This window comes from Aulonocara stuartgranti, assembly GCF_965226115.1.
Source record: "Aulonocara stuartgranti genome assembly, chromosome: 18".
NCBI lineage: Eukaryota > Metazoa > Chordata > Actinopteri > Cichliformes > Cichlidae > Aulonocara > Aulonocara stuartgranti.
The window spans coordinates 15,866,361-15,893,777 of NC_138954.1; the positions used below are offsets into that span (position 1 = coordinate 15,866,361).

The 27,417-nt window shown below is 38.8% G+C and overlaps 1 protein-coding gene across 2 annotated transcripts in view; it reads left to right on the forward strand.

The window, feature by feature from the left end:
* Nucleotides 1-1,276: 1,276 nt before the first annotated feature.
* Nucleotides 1,277-27,417, forward strand: part of pth1r (parathyroid hormone 1 receptor) — a 44,471-nt gene continuing 18,330 nt past the window's right edge. The window contains exons 1-2 of one of the 2 annotated variants that reach the window (XM_082513893.1): nt 1,277-2,543; nt 24,626-24,728. In XM_082513893.1, the coding sequence (XP_082370019.1) occupies nt 2,475-2,543; nt 24,626-24,728 (172 nt within the window). In that variant the 5' untranslated portion in view covers nt 1,277-2,474. The remainder of the gene's footprint in view (nt 2,544-24,625; nt 24,729-27,417) is intronic. The other variant, XM_082513892.1, reaches the window with a different exon arrangement.

Below are 27,417 nucleotides of genomic sequence, written 5' to 3' on the forward strand. Positions count from 1 at the left end.
ACACACACACACACACACACACACACACACACACACACACACACACACACACACACACACACACAATCTTTTTAAAAGTAATCCTGTTTTAAAATCTAGATGAAATGGTTAAAACACAAACCTGCTGAACTGGTGGTTCTAGAATCACTTTTGAGAAAAGACACTTAAAAAAATTAAACAGCTGGAGATCTTCCCACTTGCCTTGGTCAAATGAGGACATCACAGCGGGATTGAAAGACTTCAAAATCAGAAAGTGGAAATTTTCAGTGGGATGGGGACACTTACATAATTTCATTACAGAATGAAATGTGAAGGAAGGAAGGAACAAGGAAGATAGTCAAAACATATATGTGATGTTTGCATGCATTCATGCCTGGTTTGGCATGGCAGTGTCATCATGTGTCATCAGTGTCAATGTGGGTCTCTGTCTCCAGGTGGACAGGAACTACTTTAGTATCTATCACAGAGTCCATAAAGCGCTTGGACATTTGGGATATAAAAGTGACATTATGAAAAACAGAGAGACCAAGGCTCAAAAAACGTACAAAAAACATTTATAGTTCATATTTCAAGTTGTCTAACATTTTGTTCATGTTAAATACCAGTTTTCACTTAATTATAACCGTGAAGACAAAAACTGTTTCCCCCCCTTTAAACAATTTTAAAAGTCAGTAATATAAAACAACTGCAAAGCTGAAAGCTGAGGTTAATCTGAAAGAACGGCGGAAAAAGCGTTCACTCATGTATGATTTCGGACTTTTACACCCAAAGTTACCAAATAAGACCAGGCGGCCTGTATTATATTTGGACACTAAAGGGTTAATCGTCTCTTAACCTGATAATCAGTTATAAACAGGTATTTGATTAGGAACGACTTTGTATATATTATTATCACCATTACAATAATAGTAATAATTATGTCTGCCTGCACGATTAAAATAACAGTGTCACACAAACATATTCGCGAAAAAGCATAAAGTATAAAGTATAGACAAACTGCTATGAGACTGTCCACAAATCCTCTATTATTTCATTTCCAAACAAAAATCTTGATTCGTTAAAAGAAAATTGTGCACGCTCTCCTGCATTATGTCTCAGTAATCCAATCCTACTAGTAGTTGCAACTTTTGAGAGAGTGCAGGGGGAAAAAAGCGGTTTGGCAAAGGCCCTGCGATCTGTTGAATGTGGAGTTTGTTTGAGGGGTGAGAAAATATGTCATTTCGGAGCCGTGGTTTATTCCAACGTAAGAGAGCGCACCAATGAAAAGCTCTTACGCTCCACCCTACCTGCCTCCTTTCCGCCCCCCCTCCTCCTCCCCCCTCCTTTTCCATCCACATACTCACTACTGAGCACGACCTGCCTCCTGCCACATCTGGAGACGCTTTCTCAACACGAGGAACTTCAAGTTTTGCGCTTACTCTGCGAACAAACACGCGTTTGCGAATTATCTGTCCGTCAGGGTGAATTTGGGTTTCTCTTGATAGTAAGTAGCCTAAATTATTCAGACCAAGTTGGCGTTTTTCCTCCTTTCTGAAGCTTTTCACATCACCATCGGTAGCTTAAACAGATCCACAGAGTTCCATACATGCCGTTTCTGTCTGTCACGGTGGATAGATTTATAATTCGGCACGGTTTGTGGACATGACAACTGATACACTACCGTTTTGTGCTTTTATTAATTTATAAGAAAAAAAGAAGAAGAAAGAAAAAGACCGGTAACCAGGGGTAGCGAACACGCGTACAGTGATTGAGTTGAAACACGCAAATCAGACACTTCTATTAAAAGTTTGAAATTTCACGCTCCGCTCTTTCACTTGGCTGCCATTTACTGTTAAATGCACAAAGTAGACCCTGTCTGCGATCCTTCTGCTCCACTGCCGCCCTGCACGATAGATCCGTGCGTTGTTGATGGTGACATGAGTCACAGGATTGAAGTTGTGAAATTCAGCAGCGACTGGTGATGGAATGATACGTTTCGGGCTTATTTTTGTACAACGCTGATCTAACGCTTGGAAAAGAATACTGGAATAAGCCGCAAGGCGCACAGCTCCATACTGAAGTGTTTAAGTTAGTCTGAGGGGGAAATTTAAAAGACCTAAAAATACAGCGTCGGTTTCTTCCCTACAAAGAATCATTTGAACTTCCCACCGCAGAGCTAGGGCGACATAAATAGTTCTGACATGTGGATGTAATTTCAGAAGAGGAAAAGAGACAGATGCAGAGAAATAAAGAGAGCAGACTGAGCCGGAGCATATAGTAGATTATAGGAAATTAAATCGAGGGCAGAGCGAGGCGATTACAGAGTTATGATTTCACAAGCCATCATAAGCATCGAGAGGCCAGATGGAGTGAAAAAACACAACTCGTTCCACTTTGAAGAGAGTTAAGTAGATTAAATAATTTCATCCGAGCTCAATCAGCATCTGTCTGAGCCCTGCAAGGACTCTTGGAGGTAGAGTTGCCTCAGGTCAGGGATGGGATCCTCTCTGCTTCTCCGCAATCTGGACTTTCTACTCATCTCTCTACTCAGCGGTTTATGCCTGGTAAGTCATTTCAAAATGAAAATAAAAATGCAATAAGCACATTTACCCTGCCTGATAGACAAGATGCTGCTTTAATGTTGGTAAAGTGTGCACAGATCACTGAGAGGTTGTCAGAGAGATATCTGCATGTGCTGTGTGCCAAGTAAAACTCAAGTACCTCCTTTAGGATGATTATTTTTTGCATCCCATATTGATGAAATCTGCAAAATTCACTCTGATTTCCGCAAAATTTGTCCATTGCTTCTTTTGCAAATCATGATTGAGGAAGAATGTGTTCAGTGTTAAGGAGAGAGTGCGTCCTCCAGGAGAGACTAAGTGCCTCTGTTGTCAAAAGCTTTTTACTCGCATCTGCTCAAAACCTTTAATTGTCTCTGCGCTGGAAGTCAAACTCTTGAAATTGCTGCTTTATCGGACCACATAGCTGTTTTGCCAGATTCAGTGAAAAGAAAACAACACATTTAAGCTGAAATTTCAAGAGAGACGGTTGACTAATGACAGACATATTGTCAGTTCCCTAACAGGATGGCAGCTAACAAAAAGCAGCTGTGATTAGTGATTACGCTCTTGTTCCATTAAGTGCTTCTTCCCACCCTAACAGTACAATTAGGGTTTGTGTAAGCACACAGTAACCTAGCTGCCCTAAAAGGCAGAGCATTGTGTTTTACTACATCACGTTTCATGCTGTAAGCTCGGAAAAGCTCTGACCCGCATGAGCTGATGCAGCTCGTGCAGTCAAAATGGGGCTAGAAATTTTCATTCACATCTGCAGCAGCAGCGGCCGAACAACTCGCCCAACACGGTGATCAAGTATTGAGCTTTCAAACGTTGCCACAGTTGTATTTAGAATGTCTGCATACACAGGGACACACACACACAAACACACTGTGCAGGCAGAGCAGCACACGAAGTTGGTTCTGTGTGTTTTGGCTGAGGCTGTTGTGCATTCAACAGGCAGTTCGCCCAGGTTCTGAGGTACAGTGCATTTTCCCAGTGATGTGGTCCATCACTGTACCGCAGGACCTCTAGGCTCATTGGTTTAGATGGCAGAGGAAAACAATTATAACATAGCTGTGTATTTATAGCTGATTCAACACTGAGTCGTTCAAAGGCTCTGTCTGTGAATGGTGTTTACCCGTTTTTAAGTTTGGTGTTTGCTTAGTGTTCCTCTCCACAAAAAAGTATTTATTTTTTTCCAGACTGTAACCAAACGGGATGTAGATGTTCACTGAATCTAAACTAAGAGCGGAAAAATCTGGGTCTGTGTTTGAAGAAAGAATATGAAGGAATATTTTAAAAATTGAGACATGCTGTTTTCAAAATACAGCGTTTTACAACTTTCCCAGAGGCTCTGCGAATCCTCGTATCCTCGCTATTTTTATCTGAACGAAATTGGCTGATACGGGGACTGACAAGGAATATCTCAATTGTGTTTTACACCGTAGCAGGCAAGCTGTAGTGACAGCTGACAGACAAAGCACTGCCTCATAGAGCCTTTGTTCAGTGTGACTGCCTGCCTCACTTACTCGGTTATTACATTTATTAAGAGGCAGCACTGCTTTCAGGAAAGCTTGGTGAGCGTTTAATTTTTACCTCATGACTGTGTTTTCCCTCTGTGATGACTTGCATGTGTTCGGATCCTAACTGGAAGAACTCAAACTGTAACTGCATCTGCATGACATTGTCAAGGTTTATGTCAGCTCTGGACAGAATCTGACTGTGACGGCTGTCATGTTTAGTATTGCACAAGGCAGTTTTGACTAGTTTCACAAGGTGTGGAAAATATCAGTTGTTGACATTTTTAGCCAAAACTTTTTTCCTTTCGTTTCTTTTTTTTCCTATTTTTTGTGCAGAGAATCAGCAGTTTTCCTTGTGGCTAAAATTCTAGATTAAGTAGTTCAATCAATGTTGTGTTAAACCAGAGACCGCCAATTTCCCTGAGGATATTTTTCAAAGTTATACCGAACTGAACTGACTGATGCAGAACTCTTAAATTCCCCACAGATGAACGACATCTGTGTTTTTCTCACCAGAGAACAGCTCAATTGATATTCATAGACATGGTTGATCAATTTGAAATCAAGGGATCACGGTTGTGGTCGACAGCCGAATGCATCCAAGAGGAGAGCAGAGCACACAGAAAATACATTTTCATAATAAAGTACCCCTGTGTCATCAGTTAAAAGACTTTAAAGTTACTGATCCCCCCAAAAAAGCAAACAATGAATACCTGAATCCCCCCCCCCCCTTTTTCCCAATAATCATTCAAAGTAGCTTTATCCATCTCTGTTGAATCATCCTCAATAGAGATTCATAACATAGATTAGAGTGGCGGATAATCTCATCCCAATCTGTCACTGGTAATTAGGGGCAGCAGATATCGCCTTACTGATTCAAATGAACTGCTGCTGCATCTGTGAAATAGGCTTTATTATTGAAATTCATTTCTGCACACCCATTTGACTGATCTCAAATATGACTTATGATAATTTTCTCCCACTTGTCTGTGTTTGCGCGAATATATGTGTGTCTGAAGATGCATGAAATGAGCCGTCCTCCTAAATTTATTCCAGAAATGTGCTTTTCACTTAGTCATTAAGAGAAAACTGCTGAAACTACAGACTGTTTGATTGCTGCTTTTAATTCTACTTCATATGCAGCTTCATGCACAGAGTTAGCCTCCAAACTTTCTCAGATAAGAGCCGATCCAGTGTGGTAATTCTATTTATTCACTATGTATTGTTAATTAATAATGAATGCTGATAAATTTATATAGAGACATTATACTATATAGAGACAATGTTTTTTGCGTGTTTTCACCAACTGTTCATAGTTTGTGTGAGTTATTTCTTCACACTCAGCTTGTCTACATCTATACACTCACTGGCCACTTCATTAGTTACATCTTGCTTGTACTGTAACTGCCTTTTAATTTCACAGCTGCCTCAACAAGGTGCTGAAAACATTTGCTCCATATTGACATGACAGCATCACACAGGTGCTGCAGATTTGTATTTCCTCTCTGCTCTGCTGGATTGAAATCTGGTGACTGTGAAGGGCATGTGATTGCAGTGAACTCACTGTCATGTTCAAGAAACCAATTTGAGATCTGAGTGTTGTGATATGGTGCATTAGCCATCAGAAGATGGATACACTGTGGTCATAAAGGAATGGACATGTTCAGGAATGTTACTCAGGTAGGTTGTGGTGTGTAACCAATGCTTTAATGGTATTGTGTCAGGACAATATTGTCCAATATTGGAGAGGCCATGTGAACAGTAGTCACTAGTTTTCTGTTCCTAGCTGTGGGTGTGGTACCCGGTGTGGTCTTCTGCTGCTTTAGCCCAGATGCATCAAGTTTTGACATGCGCATTTAGAGATGCTCTTCTGTGAACCTTGGTTGTAATGAATGGTTCAGTTACTTTCTATCAGCTCAGGTTTTCCTCTGGTGTCAACAAGGCATTTTTATTGGGAGCACTCGCTGGATATTTTCTCTTTCTCAGGCCGTTCTCTGTAAACTTTAGAGACGGCTGTGCAGGAAAATCCCCCTAGATCAGCAGGTTCTGAAATACTCAGAGCAGCCTGTCAGCCATCAACAACCACGTTCATAGTGACTTTCTTCCCCATTCTTTCGCTCACTTTGAATTTCAGCAGGTTACCTTGGCCATGTTTACATGTCTAAGTGCACTGAGTTGGTGCCGTGTGATTTATGAATATTTGCATTAATGGGCAATTGAACAGGTGTACCTAACAAAGAGGCCAGTGAGTGTATAAATATTTGTCTGCATGTGTGTTCCTCTGCTTATATTACCATCAGTGCACTGAGTGTGATGAAAATGCTGGCCTCACCGGCCACTATTTTATTTCATTTCCTCAGAGAGTTCAAACAGTTTGGATGCGACTTTGATCTCGATGCCTTTTCTGTTTAGCCTCCATTAGGACAGAGAGGGACAACAAAGCCTGTCAGGGCCCATTTACACATGTCAGTGGACACCTCACTGACAACTGTCCACCGCGTGCCAGACTGAAGCCTTTTTATATGGGAAAACCACCTTCCTGTCATATATATATATATATATATATATATATATATATATATATATATATATATATATATATATATCTTATACTTCATATATTGAATATTTCATGATGAAAGGCTCGCTTGCTTTTTTTTCTTGATGACAAATTTTCAAAGGGCTACTTGAGGGTTAAGATTTGGATTTAGAGTTCGAGCTGGAATGCGGTGTAGATTAGAGCAAGGGGTGTGATTATATAAACACTTAGTTATTGAGGTAGCCCTGACATCTAAAGGCACTGCAACTCAAGAAAACAAATCCAAATTGAAAAGCACAAGAACATATCATAACTAATTTGCCAACACAGAGGCAGCACTTATAAAATAAAAGGCTTCAATTACAGGAAACACAATGGAAGAGCAAAACATGTTGCAGTGATGTGATGAAATATTGAAGATGTTGTCTTAATTTGCTTGCATGTTATCTTTTTGCTTTTTTAAAATATTTTTTTCTTTGGTTTTTGTTCAAATTGCAGTACAATGAGCTTTCAGGGCCACTGTACAGCATTCTTTTACTCTTTGGATTAGTAGCTAAGGAATACATCATGTCAATAAGTGTCCTCACAAAGATAGGCATGGAAATGTGTGTGTGTTTGATGCACGGCTGGACTTTCTGACCTTTACATTTCCCAAGATGGCGGGGAGAGAAAGTAGGAGGTGTGTCAGCAATGATTAAATAGTGAAGTGAGGTTTTAACATGAAAATTTACTCAACTTTGTTACCCAGTTTCAGTCTACATCTGAATCATGTGATACACGCTTTGTTATCTAACCTTACACACAATGAAGAAATGACTACTGCTTACAACAAAGGGGCTTCTTTAAGCAATCCATTACAGCACTACCGTTATGCTCGAGTTCATCCGTTTTCACTGGGATTTGTGATAAGTTGCTTATTAATTAACCTGCTTAGCACTCAGAAAAATAACCGTAGGAAGTCATTCAGCCTTAACACAGTTTACATCTTACTTTTTCAGTTAGTTTAAACTCAGCAGCTTATGCTTAGTGGAGGGATTTGCTAATTGCTCCTAATCATGAGTGAATCAAAAACTACTGGACAGGCTAAAGGAGGACTGCCAAGCAAGCTATGTGGATCCATTAAAATCCATTTGAGGAAAACAAACAAACAAACAAAACACTAATTAATAATCTAGCACGTGAGTTCACATGAGTTTGTGATGTGCCACCATCTACCACTCAAACACAGAATCTTTTATATTGGATCCACTTTAGCTTGTTCTCTTTATCACTAGAAGTGCAGCTTTGCAGAAAATAACTGCATTTAAAGGCGAGATAAGGAGCCATTTTAAATGGTTGTCACTGAAGTGAGCTCCTAGTGATCATTTAATGCACCTCTCTGAGTTACACCCAATTTCTAACCAGGCACTATTTGTGCTACATGAAATCTCTAAACATCAGTCACTGTGCCTTGTGTGCCCACACCTAACCGAGGTGCTGCACTGTGTGTGCTCTCAGTCTGCCTCTCTGCTTTTGCTTCACTTTCATACCTTTTACAAATTAATACTTGCTTCTGAAATTGCTACCTTTTGTCTGTGGCCACAGGGCAAAATAATATAATCTAGTTAGTGAAAAAGCCCTTAAATGTTTGTTCTAATCAGTGAGTTTAAATGCATTACTCCTCTCTTGGGCATTGGATCTTTGCTATAGAGCAACAGAGTGGGGGAAATAATGGATTTCTTGCTGTTGGAACCTGGTGTTAGTATGGAGCGAGTCACTGTGTGACCAAATAATTTTTCATACATTGATTTTGAATTTAATATACAGTGAGGTGAGCAACAGAGAGTGAGGGAAGGATCAGAATCATCAGCCTCATGAGAGCCACAGGAGGCCAGTTTTTGGTTTCAGTTTTTGGGGCATGTATTCTTACTTTACATTCAATGTTTCACTGCTTTTTTACAGCCTTAAAATGTTTTGCGCACACTCAGCATCATGCTTCTTTGCTTCAAGATGATGAAATCACAAGAACACAGTCTTTATGGTTTTTTCCCCCCTTTTCTTTATATAATGAAAAGGGGGGAAAAGGGGCTTTTATACTTGTGTTGGAGGTATAGTCATGGATGATGCTCTAACCACTGGAAGTATGAGGCTGAGTGGAGATGGCTCAGTGACACTGCACTCTGATTGAGTGGAGTCACTGAAAACACCAAAAATAACACATTTATACCTCAAACAACACAGAGAATCGTGTAATTGGGGCGATCGTGGCTCAAGAGTTGGGCGTTCGCCTTGTAATCGGAAGGTTGCCGGTTCGAGCCCCGGCTTGAACAGTCTCGGTCGTTGTGTCCATGGGCAAGACACTTCACCCCTTGCCTACTGGTGGTGGTCAGAGGGCCCGGTGGCGCCAGTGTCCGGCAGCCTCGCCTCTGTCAGTGCGCCCCAGGGTGGCTGTGGCTACAATGTAGCTTGCCATCACCTGTGTGTGAATGTGTGTGTGAATGGGTGGATGACTGGATATGTAAAGCGCTTTGGGGTTCTTAGGGACTAGTAAAGCGCTATATAAATACAGGCCATTTACCATTAATTGTGCATGATGGACTGAAAAATCAACAGTAGCACATGAAGCTGAAGGACTTAAGAGCGGGTATTCTAGTGCACAGAGGGTATTTATACCCAACTTGGATAGGATATAATTTCTCCATCCTAATAAGATTAGGATGGCAGATCTGAGACATCCTGTTTTGTAATTTGGTTTTTACAGCACGTGTTGTAGATTTAAGCAGTATGGAGGTGTAACCTCAGTAAGCGCTCGTTGCTATATGCGCTTGCTGTCGTCAGTTTGCATGTTTGCCGGAACTTTCGTGCGATCAGCACAAGATTTACCTCACAGAGGCAACTTGTAGTGGGAAAAATAACCTTCACACACATACTCTCCTCACGCTGAGAGTTTTACTCTCAGTAGCTGACACCACCTCCTGAGATAACTGCAGAATAATCTAATTCTTGTAACTTTCTCTCAGGAGTGCATTCATCTGTGTGGCGTATTGACCGATGCATTGCTCGCTTTCAGAGGGCCTGTGAGTCAGACCCATAACGCATGTGTTAATACGCGAGTCTTCAGTTTCACCAGCATGGTAAGGTAACACCATGGCAGTATTTGACTCAGGAAAGGGGTTGTTTTCTTGACTTACCATGACCTCTGCTTTTTTTTTTTCTTAACTTTTCCACTTGAAGAATGCCAGAATATGTGTAACTCAATGCCACTTTTACACCTCAATGAAAAAAGTTACACTTCTCACTGATATTCTTATGATGGTTCCTATGTTCCTATGACTTTAGCACCCACAAAAATATGGTGTTGTAGTGAAAACATTGCATTTTGTTTTATTTATTATTTTTTAAACTCCAGCTTCATTTGTTTAACCATGGCAACTCGTAAAAATCTGCTTCTTTAAACTCAGTGATGCTTCTCTTGATGCTTCTTCAAAAGCAACAGTAGTGAGCAGCAGTTATACAAAGATACTGACGAGAAACCAGCTGGTGATGTCAGTGATGCTTCACCCAATTGCATTTAACAATTTAGCAGAAAAACCTCTAATAATTTTTTCCTGTGGAGTTTCAGCTGACTAACAGCATCATGCACTGTGGTGATGCTTATCAAAGAGAAGCTGAATCTTTGAAGTACTCTAATTCATTGCGATAGTCTTTTCTCTCGTGTCGGTTTCTGATAAGATTAAGTCTGTGCAAAATTCAAATGCAAACAGTCTTGAGAATGACCAATATGAACATTTTTTTTATTTAAGCATTGGAACTAGAAATTGTTGGACCTAAGACCAACAGTGTATTATAATCTCAACATTGCTAGAAGTCAGGGACACGCTGATTGATTGTCAGCTCTGTGACGAGTTTGAGTCCTATGCAGTCTTTTTTCATCAGTTACCCGCTGTATCAATATTGTGGTGCAGACTTCTTTGCGGGCAATATGCTTGGAATCCCAGAGCACCTCCGTTGAGTTGACATGTGAAAATTCTCAGCTATGCAGATGCCTTTGCCATTGACCGACAGTTCAGCTCAGCCCTACCCCCACTGTTAGCGAACGGATTGAATTTCAAATATACAGACTCTTCCAGTCTCATTCTGTCCTTTTAAATGCAACAACAAATTAGGTCGGTAGACAGTTCCAAGTCAATTCCTTAATTACTGTGGGCACAGAGAGTAGGATTTCACACGTGATTCAGTTGTTTGCGTAATTTGGAAGCGGTTCAAATTTTGGGTAGGAATACTCCCCTGGCACATGGCTTATGGCTAAGAGGAGGCTGGATTTCTTAAAAGGACCTTTATTAGTTTCATTGCAAAACTCAGGGGCTTATGGGTTTGTAAGTATGCAGTTCACAGCTCCAGATTTTCCAGCAATAAGTAAAAAATCCTTACACTGCAGTACAGAGGGAAATCTCAGCCAATTTAAATTCAGATAACAGTGGGTGGATGGGTTTTTCTCTGTGTTAAATTGGTGGCATTTAAAGACAAGCCCCTCTCAATGCGGTTAAAAAGTTATAGTTTGAGTCATCACAGATCTCAAGTTTGAGTGCTTCGTATAAGATACTTGTTGGTCGTGGAGAGATTTAATGAATGTTTTCAGACTGACATTTACAAAAAGTACCGTTCATTGTGTAGTGAAGGTCAGACACATGATTAATTTCAAGTTTTGTCACAAATTATTTTGCATGAATTCTTCTTCCAGCATTATAGCTTATTGCTCATTGGTTAAGGTTCACTGTGTCTCTCTTTGCTAGACTGTGATTAATGTGGCCCTATTAATGTAATGAATAGAAATAAAATATTGCAAAAATTAATTACATTTAAAATATTTTTTTTTATATAATTTGGGTTATTTTATTGGAACAGGCAGTTTTTTTATTACAATTATTTGTTGTTTTATTTTGGTGGATTCAGTTACTATTAAATATTTAAAATTGCAAAGACACCAAAAATATTGAATTAGTGCACTGTATGAGTCCCACAGCGGATGATGGTGCATAGTTGGCACTCAGTCATTGAACTGTCTGCATCCATATGTGGACTAACTTCAATGGATGCAATATTTAAAATGTAATCCTTAAACATGTAGCATGGTGTATGATCTCCATATATACTGACTATTATTCAGAGCTTTATTGTTCCATATTCGAAGTGTATTTATACAAAATGTCCTTGTGTGATGTAGCTGTATTCATGGCTACAGAAATGCTATACTATACTTTAAACATGATGCAATGAAGATTTAAAATACATCAAAAATAAATGAAGGTAATAAATTTACCTTCTTTTCATAAAATCATTTCAATTCTATCTCATTTTAAAGAGATATGCACGTGTCCTCTCTCGTGGGAAATTGTGTTTCTTTGTAAAAAAAACAAACAAACAAGCAATTATTTAAGTAAGAAACATATATTTCAACCAGCCATTTTTACAACAAAGAGAAAACAAAATAAACCAACAAGTGTGGCAGTATTGTTTTTGTCGAGGGTAAGGGTTAGTCTCAGTCTTGCATTCAATCATACATACTCCCATACAAGCATTTGGAGTGATAGCTGATTGTATTGAGCTGACCTGATGGGCAAGGAAGGCTGTTTATTATAGTGAGAAATAAATGATGTAGACATTAGGGTCTACATCATTTATTTAGCGTGCTCTTACTCACTGCTTTAAGCTACATTAGCCATTACAAACACAATACACTGACTGAATAACTATCCGATTTTTGACAAGAAAGAAGCATACCTATAATGAATAAGATTTACCCGTTGTTATTGTCTGTCTTTTAGCGGAGTTCAATAGTAAATCAGACGGGTGCTTTTTAAAGATAAAAATGTAAGTTTTAAGGTTTCTGGGGGGGCAATTAAGCTTATCTGATCTGCAATGGAAAATATTGGTTTCAGTTTAGAGCATATGACAGGACAGACGTTGTTTTGTCTGGGATGAATTTGAAAGGGATCGATATCAGCTAGAGAGAAAAACTCTGAAAACAGTATTGATATGCAAAGGATCAGCTGTCCTTTAATTCATCACTGCACTGCAACAGTAGGTGCATTTTAATTCAAAGATGTGAGCCTTTTCCCATTGTGCAACAATTCAAACTTAGTTTAAGGTTCGAAGGTTCAGAACTGGACTGAGTGGCTGTCTCCTTAAAAATAAAGTGGTCAAAAATATATATTTCTTTATGTGCAGCACAGCTGTTGCTTTTATCTCTATTAGCTTATTTTTACTTTCTATTGCTGTTTTCTGGTGAAGTACCAATTTGATATTTAGATTGATTATTGCTCCAATCCTGACTGAAAGAACAGTTTGTCAGTGACAAAATGCTACATGGGGTTGATCTCGTCAGAGTTCAGTTTCGTGCTTACTTTGCAGCAATTAAACCAGCTTTTCTTTGTAAGCTTTTTAAAACATGTGTTCAAGTGAGTTTACACCAATGAAAACCTCGAAGAGTGTCTCTTTCTTGGCCACATGCTTTTACTTTTGTTATTGCCAATCTTCACTTGTGGCTTGTGTGTGACAGGATGACAGAAAAGTGCAGTAATGAGTCTCAGACTGGGCTGTAATGAGTCTAAGTCAAAAAGTTTGGTTAAAAATGTTAATAGATTTTCATTTTTTTATGTATGACCCGTGGACTTTGGCTATTCTAATAGTAAGCACAAATTCAGGGAAATGATATTCTTGGATCTGTTTATTTTTCACATATTCTTTTACAAAGTCAGTAAACTAGCGTTGAAGTCGAGCTCATAACTGAATGATGAGTTTTGTCATTGCAATATATATAAAACACATAACAATGCAGTGAGAATAATATTACAGCAATCCCAAAAGGTTCATTCTGTTCATCTGGACGTAGCGTTTTCAGTTTCTCCCACTGAAAACGCTACGTCCAGATGAACAGAAACAACCATGCAGCAACTAAAAGGTATGTTATAGTTAGCTTTAGGATTCAAACTTAATTGTCATTACACATGTATGAACATGTACAGGATAACGAAATACAGTAGATAAAAGGGCTGCAGGTCGGACTCGAATCCGGGCCGGCTGCTCTCGGCCACGTGCCATATGGTTGGCTGCACATCCAACTAAGCTAAATCTGCACCCATGTTTGTGAGTCTGCTATGGTTCACTTTGGTCCAAGTGATGTTATCAAACAGCGAGTCCTAGGTTATGAGGGGACATCCACATGCTACCAAATTTTCTGTGACCGTAACAACTCGTGTTTACATTAAAATTCAGCTATTAGATAAGTGCCATTCAGTCAGGCTTTAGTGAAGTATCACAAGACCTCCAGCTTCCCATGTTCACAACAGAGTATAATCACCACTTAAAGTAGGAACACATGCAGATGAACAGATAAGCCGACAAAGGACAGGAAGAGAGAGAAAACCTGCAGTCGCACACATACACGCTCAAGCACAAACAGACCTAAAGTAATGCTTTCAAAAGAAAACATATAATTAGACAAATTAAACCATTACTTGACAAAAACTCAGCACCATGACAATCCTGACTTTTTTCTGTTTTGCCACCGACCTTTTATTCACAGTTTCAAGTAATGTTTAGTGAAACAGGAGCGTGGTTCGAAGGCCTCAGCACCATTGGCCTTGTAAGAAAGTGTGGACGGCTCATGCTGACAGGTCAGCTGCAGGCCTCTCAGCTGGAGTACAGCACAAACAGTGTAGCCTGTGTCTGCTTTAATTTTCCCTGCTAAATAAAGTGCATCTTATTCACGTGCATTAATGTTAGTGTTTAAAAAATACATTAAATCCTTAAATGTTTTACTAAAGAGATCCTCTGTATATGTTTATCGCCAATAAGTCCGCAATAAAATATATCTGCATTTCATTTAAAGGTTTTATAGAATCAGAAAACCCATTCAGGCATTTTCTAGTGAAGTTAAAATTTGAGAAATTAGATAAATGTTTTAATGTATTTAGAAAATTCAGGAGTATGAATTACGGCTTTATTGAAAATGCAGTTTGAATTTTATTCAGTCTTTCTTAATAGTTTGTGTTTTTGCTGTATAGGTATTTTTCCTGGAAGCCTTGTCAGTTTTTATTTCAACTCTTACAACTGTATATGCAACACAAGATTATTTTAATTATCATATTGCAGGTCATGAAAATTTACTGCTGTCAGATTTGATTATTATCATTGTATAAATGCAGAAATATGAAAAAATGCACATTATGTAGTCTTGATCTAGAAATAATTCCACTGCATTTAGTGTGGTTACATAGGTGTTAATTACATTCTGAATACGTATTTGATATTGATTGTTATTTTATTAGCGTGGAGTATAATTCTTACACCCTGTGTGGTTCTATTCAATTTGAGAGCATGACTTTTCCTTTGCTTTTGATTTGAAATTATTGACTGCCCTGAAAAGCACTTCAATCAAGGTGACCATCTGCAAGAGGTTCACTCTAAGTGGCCCCCTTCAGCAAATCAGAAGAGTGCAATATTAACAGGCAAAGAGAGACACCTTGGGTGATTAAGCTATGTCCAATTAGTCCACAATTTTGGAGCTTTTTATTGGGAAGGCAGTTATGATGAGGGGTCTTATGCAAAAAGTGCCCTTGTCCTAGTTCTTAGCGGGCAGCGGGCAGCGGGCCCCTTGGTGTCCCTTTGGTTAACAGTGGAAAGGGGCTGATTGAAGTGCTGTCCTCTATATGTGTTGTCTTTTTGTATTCATCCCCTTCCTCACTAAAATTATAATAATTCAGTTATTCAAGGTAGACTGTGAAAATTCTAGCATGTCCATAAATTACTTTTAGTCTTATTAAAAGGATAAGCTGTCTTACCCTTTTCACCAAGACAAAGCTTTCTTGCCTCAATATATCTGTCTGTCTGTCTGTCTGTCTGTCTGTCTCCTCCTTTACCCAGCCCTAACTGACTGTGTTAAACAGACAGTATTACATTGTTTGGTGTTGACACATTGTCTGCATTACATGCAGCATGCATGCTGAGATTGCTCAGTGGTGTTTCACACTCATTTGGAATTGTAAAAGTTGGCTTTGTGATACTAATTGAAAAACTCCCTGTAGGCATAATATTGACAGCGAGATAGACAAGGCTCTGCGTATTATGTGAATTCACTGTTAATTATGGGATCAAGCAGCAAAACAAATATAGCAGTAGAAAAGATGCTGATATGAGTGAGTTGACTTGAATGAAAAACACTCACTGGACAGCTGGACAACTCATCTGAGTATTCTCACTGTCATCATTCATTGATGAAACGTTTTCATAAATGCCTGAATAAACTTACCTTTAGAAAGTTTTGAGATGTTTCAAAGTTTAACCTGTGACTTTTATTCTTGCTAAAGTATGTAGTTTTGTGGGGAGTCTCATTTAAAAATGGATGAGTCTGTCCATGGTAATAAATATTGCATAATCCTACTTTCTGCAACCTCACATAGTTAGTTTTTACAATTACTGTAGGGCAAGGCTATTTGCAGGTATATGATTGGATTGACCCACAAACCTGACATCATTCATTACTGTTACAGATGACAAAAATGGAATAATCAGTTTTGACTGATTGAAGCCTGTTTTCAGTCATGCATTTAATCCCTACTAATGTTTTACATCAGCTGATGTTATTTAAAGGGGTAATAGCTGTAATGCCAAGCTGTGACTGAGATGGTCTCATAATCCATTAATGCCGATCTGCACTATAAAGCCACATATGTAAGGTCTGAAAAAACACATCCAAAATAAGCCTTTTATGGGTTTTAAATCTACTTTAAAATGTATATTTTAACCTATAATCCTCTTATTTCATGCATAAAGTTGCATTTATGGCAGTGCATCATTCTGCTATTGAGGCCCAGTGACCTGTGAGCGTTGTTTTGTTTGTTTCATCAGTTGCTTTGTGACATCCGTTAAGACATTATGAAATGTCTACTGCATTTGACTGTTGCATAACCATTAGTTGTTTTTAAGCTTTTGATGAAAATTAAAATAATGCATTTATATTGCTTTGCTAAAGCAACAGTCTGTAGTTGCTGTATTAAATCACTTATATAATGCAAGAATGATCCCTTTTTAATTTGTGAGAACAACAGTCACAGCTATCTGCCTTGTGTGCAGCCTCTCGGAGTACACACAATGTTTCCATCAAGGACAAAAGTGCTGTTCTTCAGGCTTACGACCAGAGCAGGGTATAATTAGGAACTAAATGCTGCTTTAAGTCAGAATGTGGTCTGCGAGCATTTCCAAAGGACAACCAGTCTTGTGGTTTGTGGTTTTTATCATCAAATGCAAATTGCACAGTTGAAGAGGAGTGGCACTGACTCATAGAGTTTATAATATCCAGGAACCTCATCCGCTAAAACATTCATGCGGCGCAATATGTCAAAAGTAACATATTCATGTTTTTTCCAGATAGTAGACAGCCCATTAAACACTAGATTCAGCGAAGTTATAATTTTCTAGAACCTTACTATTTTGTGAAGAAAAAACATGCAGGAAAGTCCAAAAGCCCTTGGGATCAAATTTTGAGCACATGCCAACAACAAGGAAGTGAATGTTAGCCTATGGTGTAAAGAATGGCAAATGACCAAAACAAGTACATAAAACAAACATTCAGCTGTATTCCTAAAATTGAGACGTTTCACAGCAACCAGAGTAAATATTATATGTGTAGTATTTATCATTCATGTGATGAAGTGTGATCTGGAATGGAAAGCCTTACTTATGACCATTACCTAAAAAAAACCCTTATCTTCGCACAGGGATTGTCTAACAGAGAAGCATTATTGGATGTCTCTGAACTTATAGAAAAATTAATATGGTTCCCACTGAAAACACTGCCAGAGTTGTGATGAGAGGTTCTATGTTGACAGTGAAAACATCTGCAAACACTGAACTGAAATAACACAGAATATGTGTCCAGTGCTTTTAAAGTCATGTGAAGTTTGGCCTAAAATAATTCTAATAATAGTTATAGAAATTTTGTTTCAGAGTTTCTTCTGCTTTCATGGTTGTTAAGGTTTTACCCACAATTTTGGTAGTATTTTTAAATATGAAATCACTGTAACCAATGAGCTCATATATGCCACTGCTACAGTAATCCTAGATACACTTGGGTATAAGATCAGGAATGCATATAGAGAAAGCCCTTATGGAAAGGTAGGCTGGAAGCCAAAATCAGGGAAACTTGAAAGGATGTTATAAAAGTTATGAGATGTGGGTACTGGATGGATGGGAATGACAAAAAATGTCCATAATTGGGGGCTCTACAAACTACCAAGCAAAGGCTTATAACTATGGTGACTAGGCTGAAGAGATACACCAGAGAAGCAAAGGCCAAGAGAATAAATGGTCTGTTTGCCAAAGATCCAGCAGCAACCTCCCAGAAAAAGAACCAGTTAACAACACAAAGGCAAAAATCTTATAAGGTGTCTCAAGAATGAAATGCTGATAGCACCAGGATCTGATATCCACACCAACTGGCTGAAGAAGTGGTACTTCATCAACAAACACCTGGCAACACAAAGAAGCAGGCTGCTAGTAGCAGGTACTCATCTTGACTTGCTAACACAATCATGAAAGATCCCTGCAAGTTTATGACACCATGAAACTACCATGCCAACTAGCTCTCTCTCTAAAACATGGAAGCTCCTCTAAGGCATCATAGCAACCAAGCTGAGTAGGCTTGACATGAGTTAACATATAAGCACAGCTCAGAAGGCATTGAAAATAATACCAGAAGGCCAAAACACCAACTGCTGGTTAATAGAGCACTACACCAGGGCTGTAAGACCAGGAAGACTAATCTCAGCACTGTCTGGTTGGACTACAAGAAAACCTACGACTCAATGCCCCACACGTTGATAGTGGAGTATTTGGCACTATACAAGGTAAAGTGTGTTCATAACATCAATCAGGAACTCAGTGGAAGACAACATTTGAGGCCATTTGGCTGGATAGGTGTGGCTGGAAAATTGCAAAGAGAGGTATCGTGATCAAGGCTGAAGGGGTTAAGATATCAGAAGGTATAATAGCAGATATACAGGACAGCTACAAATACATGGGTATCCTATAAGCCAACAGGGTCCGCAATAAAGATCCATGAAGATCAACCCCAGTCAAATATCTCAGTAGGTAAGATAGATCCTGAGAAGGTAGCAGTAGGAATAAGAGCTGAACTATCAATACATATGACCTACCACTCATCAGACTGTTACTCAACTGGAATAATAAGCTGGCCACAGGAGAACATAAATGCCACTGATGTCAAGACATAAAAACTCCTTACAACATATGGTGCTTTTTACCCAAAGTCCAACACGCGGAGGCTTTACAGCCAACAGAAAGTAGGAGAGCAGAGCCAGAATCCAGGAAGAAAGATGAAAAATCAATGAATGCTTTAGAAAGATGACCCCAGGGATAAGCTGCTCTAAGATTTCCTCAGATATCTGAAGACACAACAGTGATGAGAAACTATCATGGAATACCAAGCCACTGCATTGGATATATCATGGACTGATTGAAGAAGGGGTTGACATCAAGTAATCTGACTAGTGGCTAGAAAAGCACAAAAAACAGGGAAGTAACAGGGGCTGAAGGAACAACTGGAGCAGATGTGAAAGGTAAAGACCAAAGTGGCCCCACAATGATAGGAGCAATAAGACCAATAACGCCCAAGCTGGAAGAGTGGCTCCAGCAGATTCCAGGCACATCAGAGGCAGCTGTGCAGTAGAGTACAGTTCTAGGAATAGCTAAGATGTTGATGCATTTTTACTCACCTTCACCAAAGAAATTACTCACAAAAATATATATATTTAACAATTGTGCAGACTGAATTTTGAGCCAGCTTCACCTAACATATATTTATAAACATTCATTTATATTAAATCAAAAACTCTTCTTGATTTGAAAAAAAAAAAGCTCATAGCTAGTTTATGTAGTGTCTGTTTACCTCCATGCATTGAGTGGTTGCTTTGGAACTTTTGGTCTTGTGGATTTATTTTTTGTTTATTGCTAAAAAAAAGTAAAAAAACAAACATTCTGGCCAATGATAATTTCTTGCAGATCATTAATAATCCTTTCTCTTCGACTGTTGTCTTATTAGCGTAAACTGGATATAACCCCAACTCCACAGAAATGTTGGCTTTTCATAAGCCTTTTAAACAATAACACGGGGACAGTCTGATGTTGAAAAAGAAGATAAAAATGCACACCTTCGATACTGAAAGCTAAAATCTGCAGTGTCTAGTTCAAGTGTAAATGCATGTAAAAAGCCAAAATGCATAGATGGGGCTCGTGTATAGACAGGATTTCAACAATTCAGTTTTAACAAACTTCTGAAAGTAATCAAAGCTGTTGGGATGCATTTTTTATTGCCCACTGAGTTTAGCTTGAGGATAAAGTATATTAATTTTGGCAAAGGAATTGTCCCTACATTCAACTTTCTGGGAGATCAGTACAAAGTTCAAGCCACTTCGAAGCTGTAGTGTTTTGCTCAAAAATGCTTGCGTCTTTGCCGTCATGATTGGAACTCGCTTTATGTTGTGTTTTTGATAGAACTTTTTCATGGTCTGAGATAGTACTAATGAGATCACTGAGCTTTATTTTGAATCCAAATACACTGTTGACTCACTGCAGATAATTATACTCCACTGAATCCAGTGGTTTTTGTGGTTCATTTAAACTTTTTCGATACTCGAGTTTTTGTTTTGTTTTTTCTAATGAAAGTCTACCTCACAAGCTCCACCATTTGACTCTCTGATTCCGTGTAGGACATTACAGGAAATGACTTTGGTTAGCCACAACTTTCTTCAAAAAAAGAAAGAAGAAGAAATAAAAAGCGCAAAGCAGTCCGCAATGAAGGCTGTTGGTAATGCAGTGGAAACCCAGTGTCTCCACTCAATGTATGCATGGCGTCTAGCCATACGACACATTTCTGATGGACAGTTTATTAGAATTTTTTTTAACCTTTGGTGCAAACTATTTGAAAATCAACAAATGGACACTGAAAATATTTAACTGTCATGCCAGACAAATCAATCTCTGACAGATAAATACAACTTGCATTAATGACCAAATGCTGAAAATAGAAAACTAAAACTAAACTGTAAATGTGCCTTCACTCCCACACTGTATAATGTTAGCATTTCATCCTAGCGGTTAAACGCTCTCTTGACTGAGCACCCTAAATACAGTTCTCTCAATATTGGTCTTATATTCTTGCAGAGGGCTGCAGTTTAAGTCATCAAGCTGCAGTTTGCAAAGACAAATAGAAACTTGTGGTTTATCCAAGTGGAGTTTGTATTCTAGCGACCGGTGATGAAAACACACATATTTATATGTTGTGTATTTTTCTAATTCTCATTTTGGCACAAACTCAAAAGCATTTCACAAAAAGAATACTGTGTTTTGAATGCAATGCAGTAAATAAGAATGTCCACGTTTCTCCCTGTGAGAGGTGTGTTTACTTTGGAGGTTTGGACTCTGGCCAGTGGAGGAGGAATAGTTTTCAGAAATAATCACGGGGCATACATATCACCACTATAAAGGCTGGGATGTTTGTTCTTAATGTGCTGGAACAGCAGTCTCACTCAAATGGCAGAAATAACTTAGAGAAATTGCAATATTTCACACTGATTTGAAGTGTGTGGAAAAATTCAACATATATCAGCATAATGCATGCAATTATTTAAATGGTGAAAATACATTATGCAGCTTCAGCTAGCCTTGTCACTTATTCTCCAAATCTTATTCTCCCCAAAGAGCCCTCATTTGGTGTTTTACGGTGGTGATGAGGAAAATTATCTGCCAGTACAAATTCTCTCATAAGGCTATAACTACCTTAAAACCTGGTGCATGTTATTGCACCTTAATAACTATGCAGGAAGTGATCGCTCGTATCGGAAAAGAAATATATGATCTCAAGATAAAGCTGATCGTGATAACGCCTTCTGCAGCATAACAGTCCCCTTAATGTAGAGGTTAGACGTTCAGTGTTTTTCCTTTAATTTGTCACCTGTCCGCAAATAGAAAGAGTAATGATAGTGGTGTTATTCTTACCAGAATAACTTCCACATCCACTGTTTCTGATTACCTATTGGTCATTACCTAAAGTAAGACTAGGCAGCTTTTCAGATGAAAATAGTGTGAACGTCTCAGAAGCTGTCAGTGGAATATTCTATATTGGCTTAGTTAGTACAGTAAACAGGTAGTATCTATCCTTGTTCGCCTGCGGTAAAATGTTATTCCATCTGTGGTTGTTTACTGTGCAAAGCCATAAACGTCTTCATTCTGTAACCTTATTCAGTTCTCAGACTGGACATCCTTATTTCAGGGCTGAAAGTAGTGAAAATATTGATGGATTGAGGTATTGTGGGTTTGTATGGAGCAAACCCACAACGGCTTGGTATTTACAGTTAAATTTAAACCTCGTGAAGTTGCGTACTTCTGTTAGAAACAAAGTATACATGTCTTTGTTCCTATCTGTACTTATTTATTATATTTCTCATTATGAACAGGCACAAGAGACGGCTGAAAAAGTCTTGAAAAAGGTTATACAACAGTTGGTTCCTATACGGAGCTGTATTGCCAACTGCAAAAATATAAATACTTCTTAGTAGACTGTACATCTACTATAGTAACTGTTATAGTAAATAAGTACATTCTCTTAAATGTTGTACTCGGGAACCAGTGTAAAATTCTTGTAATTTATTTCAGTACTGCAGTGTTTCGGTACTGTCCTTTTTATGGTTGGTTCTCAACATTTATACTGCTGTTACTGCTGTAAAATTTCAGCATTTCATATACTTTAAATAAACACCACGGCAATTGGCTGTACTAAATTATAAATAAGAAGAATACAATATAAAATACTGTTGCAGAATGAGTAAGCTCACTTCCAGTATTTCTATACTCACAAAAAAGAGTATAAGAGTAAAAGTCTTATTACTAAAACTTATTTTTCATAAGATGTTTTATCTATAGCTAGAGGCTTGAACACAAATATTAGAATGCCAACATCAGCTTTCATGTTGTTTCATGTGGCACATCAGACCAGGTAATGTTTTTCCAATCTTCTGTTGTCCAATTTTGTTGAGCCAGTGTGAATTATGGCCTCGGTATCCTGTTGTTAGCTGACAGGAGCTGTACCCAGTGCAGTCTTCTGGTGCTGTATCCATCTGCTTCAAGCTTTAACATGTTGTGCATTCGAAGATGCTCTTCTGCATACCTTGTTTGTAACAAGTAGTCATTTGAATTGCTGCTGTCTTCTATCAGCTCAAAGTAGTCTGGCCATTCTCCTCTGATCTCTGACATCAACATTGGATATTTTCTGTGGAGATCAGCAGGTTCTGAAATAACCAGGCCAGCCCATCTGGCACATTCAAATTCACTGAAATCACCTTTCTTTCACATTCTCATGCTCAATTGATAATGGCTACTTGGTTAAACACACTGAGTTGGTGCCATGTGATTGACTGATTAGATATAACAAGCATACCTTAAAAATAAGGTACACAAATTATTTAGTTAACATCTGTCTGAACAAATTAACAAATATTGTAGAGACTAAAATAAGATTTTTCAGGGCAACAAGAGAAAATCAATTATATTACTTATATTTAGAGATAGAATCAGGCATGATCATTATATCACAATGAGATTCGACAAGCAAGTCTCCACACCGCCTTTACTTTGTACCTGCAGCTATCTGTCCATGGTTATATATTCCATTGTGTCACGTTTAAAAAATATATATTCTAGATCCAAAATGACTGTGATAAATGTTTAGAAAGGTGAATTGTTTATGCATAGATTTACCTTGTTCTCCCTGCTGTCTCTTGCTCATCAGTAAAACAATTACTCGTTACTATTTGAAGTGTTCTGCTTCTTGCTTTCATAGAAGCAAAATTTGATTTCTTCACATCCAGACATGTAATTTGTGTCTGAAACTGACAGATGCAACTGCAGCCAGGCAGTCAGCTGCTCTGAGTAAACGTCTGTCTTTAATTTGCACTATTTGCTCTGGATCACTGGACCAAAAAAACAAGACTGTGTGTGTGTGGGTTTTTTTTAGCCGCACCTCCAGGCGCTCTGTACGGCATACGTGTTAGTTTATGTCTCATGGTGTGCGTCTTATAGTTTTGCTGCAGTGTGGCTCAGAGAACAATGATATTGCCTACATGACAGCATTAAATATCCTGGCGATCTAGCCTTTAGTTTAGGCGGCCTGTTTTTTCATTTCAACTCTTCTTGTCATGCTCTGTTAAAAATGAATGTTGTCGTTTTCAGTACAGTCACATTTGTCAATGCCCGAAAGTGATCCACAGGCAAACAGCAAGTCAGTCAGTGTGACCTATTAGAATGGAAAAAGTTTCCCTGACTGGAAAACCACACCTGCGTTACCACGTCACCCTCATATAAAACGTTCAGAAACTGAAAATATATAAGGGGTAAAAAAAAAAACTGCATGGAATAAAATGTAATTTTTGTCAGTGTTAAAATTTTCCTCATGTCGATCAGTTTACCGCTGGAATAAGCCTGCATGCTGCGAGTGAAACTGATGCTGTTGAGTCAGGGAAGTTTAGCTTTCATTTTATCACAGTAAGACTGATAGAACTCTTCAATGAATCCACTGATGTGGTCAAAGTACGGGACTTTCTAATATTTATCCACTGTATTACTGTCACTCATATCCGGTGAATTTTGGAGGTAGGAAACTGGATTTAATTTTTTTCTCCACAGCACCAGGAGCAGGGTTCCAGACAGTTTGACAGTTTTGAAGCAGCTGTAAAGAGAAATTAATGTCTAAGTCTGAACTGATTTTCATGCTCATTTCAGATCCAGAGGAGAGTCTACATCTGCAGCGAAATATTTACACTTTTATGTTGTTCTTGTCATTTTAACTGCCATGTAGCTGAGTTGTAATAGATGTTTTGTGTTGGAAATTTTCTTTGAAAGTATCTATTTTTCACACTATTCCTGTTTCCACTTCCATATCCTTCCGTTAACTCTGAGGCTTTCCCCCTGATTTGCAGGTTTACACCGATGATGTGCTGACAAAAGAGGAACAGTTAGAGTTTTTGTACAGAGCCAAGCAAAAATGTGAGGCCATCATCAAGGCAAAGCAGAGGATTCCTGGTGAGTACAGAAACAAATCTGTCAGTCTTTAGCCGTATGAGTGGCTTTGTGAGTCTGTAATGACAATACTGTTATTCTTCAGGGGGACTTGAACTTTCAGTATTGAATTTCATGGCAAAATGGTCAACAGCCACATAGGAGATTTAAGTAGGATTCATCATCAGGGGGCCGGAGGAATATCTGTATAAACCAGCATGGCTCTTTAATATTTGTTCACATATTCCATTGTGTGCTACAGCTGTGGATTGAGTGCAGTCATGTGAAAAAAAAATCACAGATCCCTAAATCCAGAATTAAACCTTAAATCGCCTGTAGGATGTCTTTTAGCTGGAGACTCATTTTTAACCTGGGGCTTGAAATGGATGTGCACCGCTTCTCTTGCAAAAGCTGAAATCTGTAAAAAACAACAAAAAACAAAAACTAGGTTAAATGGCATATCTGCACACCTGACCCCAGCCCCTTCCATTTTTTAGACTGGGGAAAGTGGTGAAAGTGGGGTGTGAGGGGTGGGGTGTGGGACATGTACGCACTTATCAAGGTGTGCTGTGGTTTAAAATAGGAACATTGCCTCCAGGTGTGCGTGTGCATGATAGTGCAGATTTGATTAACATTTAGCGCATGCACAGGACATTGTTTGCTTTTGGTTCATTGTTTACTCTGTTAGCAGGATTGTGATTCTCCTCATTCCAAAGCAGAGTAACAAAGGGATCACAGATTCAATGTTTGTCATGCAAATCACCCAGTAAAAGGGGTGTGTTAGAGAGATAACAGATACAAATCCATAAGTCGTCCCTAATAGCTTCTGTATATCGAATAACATGTCTTGTTTAGCTACAGATTATTATTACAAGATAACTAATAGCTAAAAACTGGAGGAAACTAATCAAGCAGAATGCGTGAAATTGAAATGGGATCATGCGTTTGGAAGGTGCCGCTTTATTTGCCTTTTATTATTGGTTTCCAATAGTGTGATGTTCCACTACCTGTTAAAGGTTTTTTAGTTAAAAGATTTCTGTCACAGGCACATTTGTCAAAGGCGTTATCACTTAAAAATAGTTTGGGGCTTTCCGCTTGTGAGGAAGCTCCCCAGTGAATTCTAGCTGAAGCTAGAGGTTCAATGTGGAGTGCAGTAAATCCCCCAGAGGCTGCACATGGCTGCCGAGCTGAAATATAATGTATGAGGCGGAGGATGCTATCAGACACGGGAGGTGTACCGAGAGAAGGCTGTGTATGGAGGGAGAAACCAATCAACAGTGAAGTTTACCAAGAACTGTGGAAGTAAACTGCATAACCAGCAACATGATGAACACAAGCTTGAAAGTAAAGAGTCCATCGAGACGCCATGTTGATTGAATGTGATTGGTGACTTGTTTGAGAGTGACTGTTGATTATAAGAGCTTAAACTAATCAACTGATGATGTTCATACTTCACCATAATAAGTAAATATTTAAATTAAAGGGACCGTTTTGCCTGTATTTCGCTGATATGTTAAAATCACGGCCCATTCTTGGAGCAGTTGCAAGACATTTTTTGTGAACTGTAAGTTGATGGTTACATTTAAAACCTCAGCTTTGTTTCCTTTGTCTTCTCTGTGGCTTTCCGAAGGCTGAGCTCGAAGGCAAACCTGGTCCTGGGGTGTTTTTCAATATTTATGGCTATCTGAAGAATGCCATTTTCCTGCAGACCCCAGCACACTGTATCGTCATGTGGTTGCTGTCATTCTCCCAGTTGATTGGAGAGGAATTCCACAGCCAAACCAATCATATTATTTTCTCTTTAACCCCAGTGCATTGTGGTCACATGAAATTCTTTGCCCTCCAAACGATACTCCTTGTAAATGAAACACATAATTAAAAACGTTTACTTCCTGGCTCAGAACACAAAAGCTATTGTTGACTGTTCCCTGTAGTTACATTACCCACGTGGTATGTCCCAACTTTTCATGGTTTTGATAAATATCCACTAGCTCAAATTAGATTAAAAAAAAAAGTCAGAATTGCTACTTTTGAGAATTGCAGAGGGCCGAGCAGCAGATTTTGTTTGCTTAGGGTTTATGTTCCAGCTCTTACAGCACGCTTAACAAGATGGCTATAGGCGCCAATGCAGAGGAGAGCAATCAGTGAAACATCAGAGATCTCGCAGACGAGAATCTATCCTGACATGTTGTAGTGACAGGAAAGGTTGGTGTCACATGTCCGCATGCACCTCCGAGCGCATGCTATGTTCAGTACGAACAATGGGATAAAACCTAACATTTTGCACTATCTTGACTAGACATATGGGACTATATGTACATTTATATTTTAATCTGGTATAAATAGTTGATAACCACGGCCTTATTGCACTCGCATGTTCCTGTGTCTGCACATTAGGGGAGACTTTGGCGCTCAATCTGGACTCTAACAAGCCCATCGGGAATGCCTGACTGGGATTCTGTGAAATGCTTGAGGTGCTGTTTAGGGGGTACATCAGCACAAGAGAGCTGACCTGCATACCTGATGATGCTGGTGTGCCGAATGTGACTCATCCTGCATGTAGTGGTTTTTTGCTGACCTCTTTTGGAAGGTTGCACATGTCTGTTCAATTACATTACAGATGAAGAAATTAGAATAACCCTATTACCTTAATATAGAGTAGAGTCCTCAGTTAAGTCCCCCAGTGTGGTGGAGACTAACAGCTTGAGAAGCA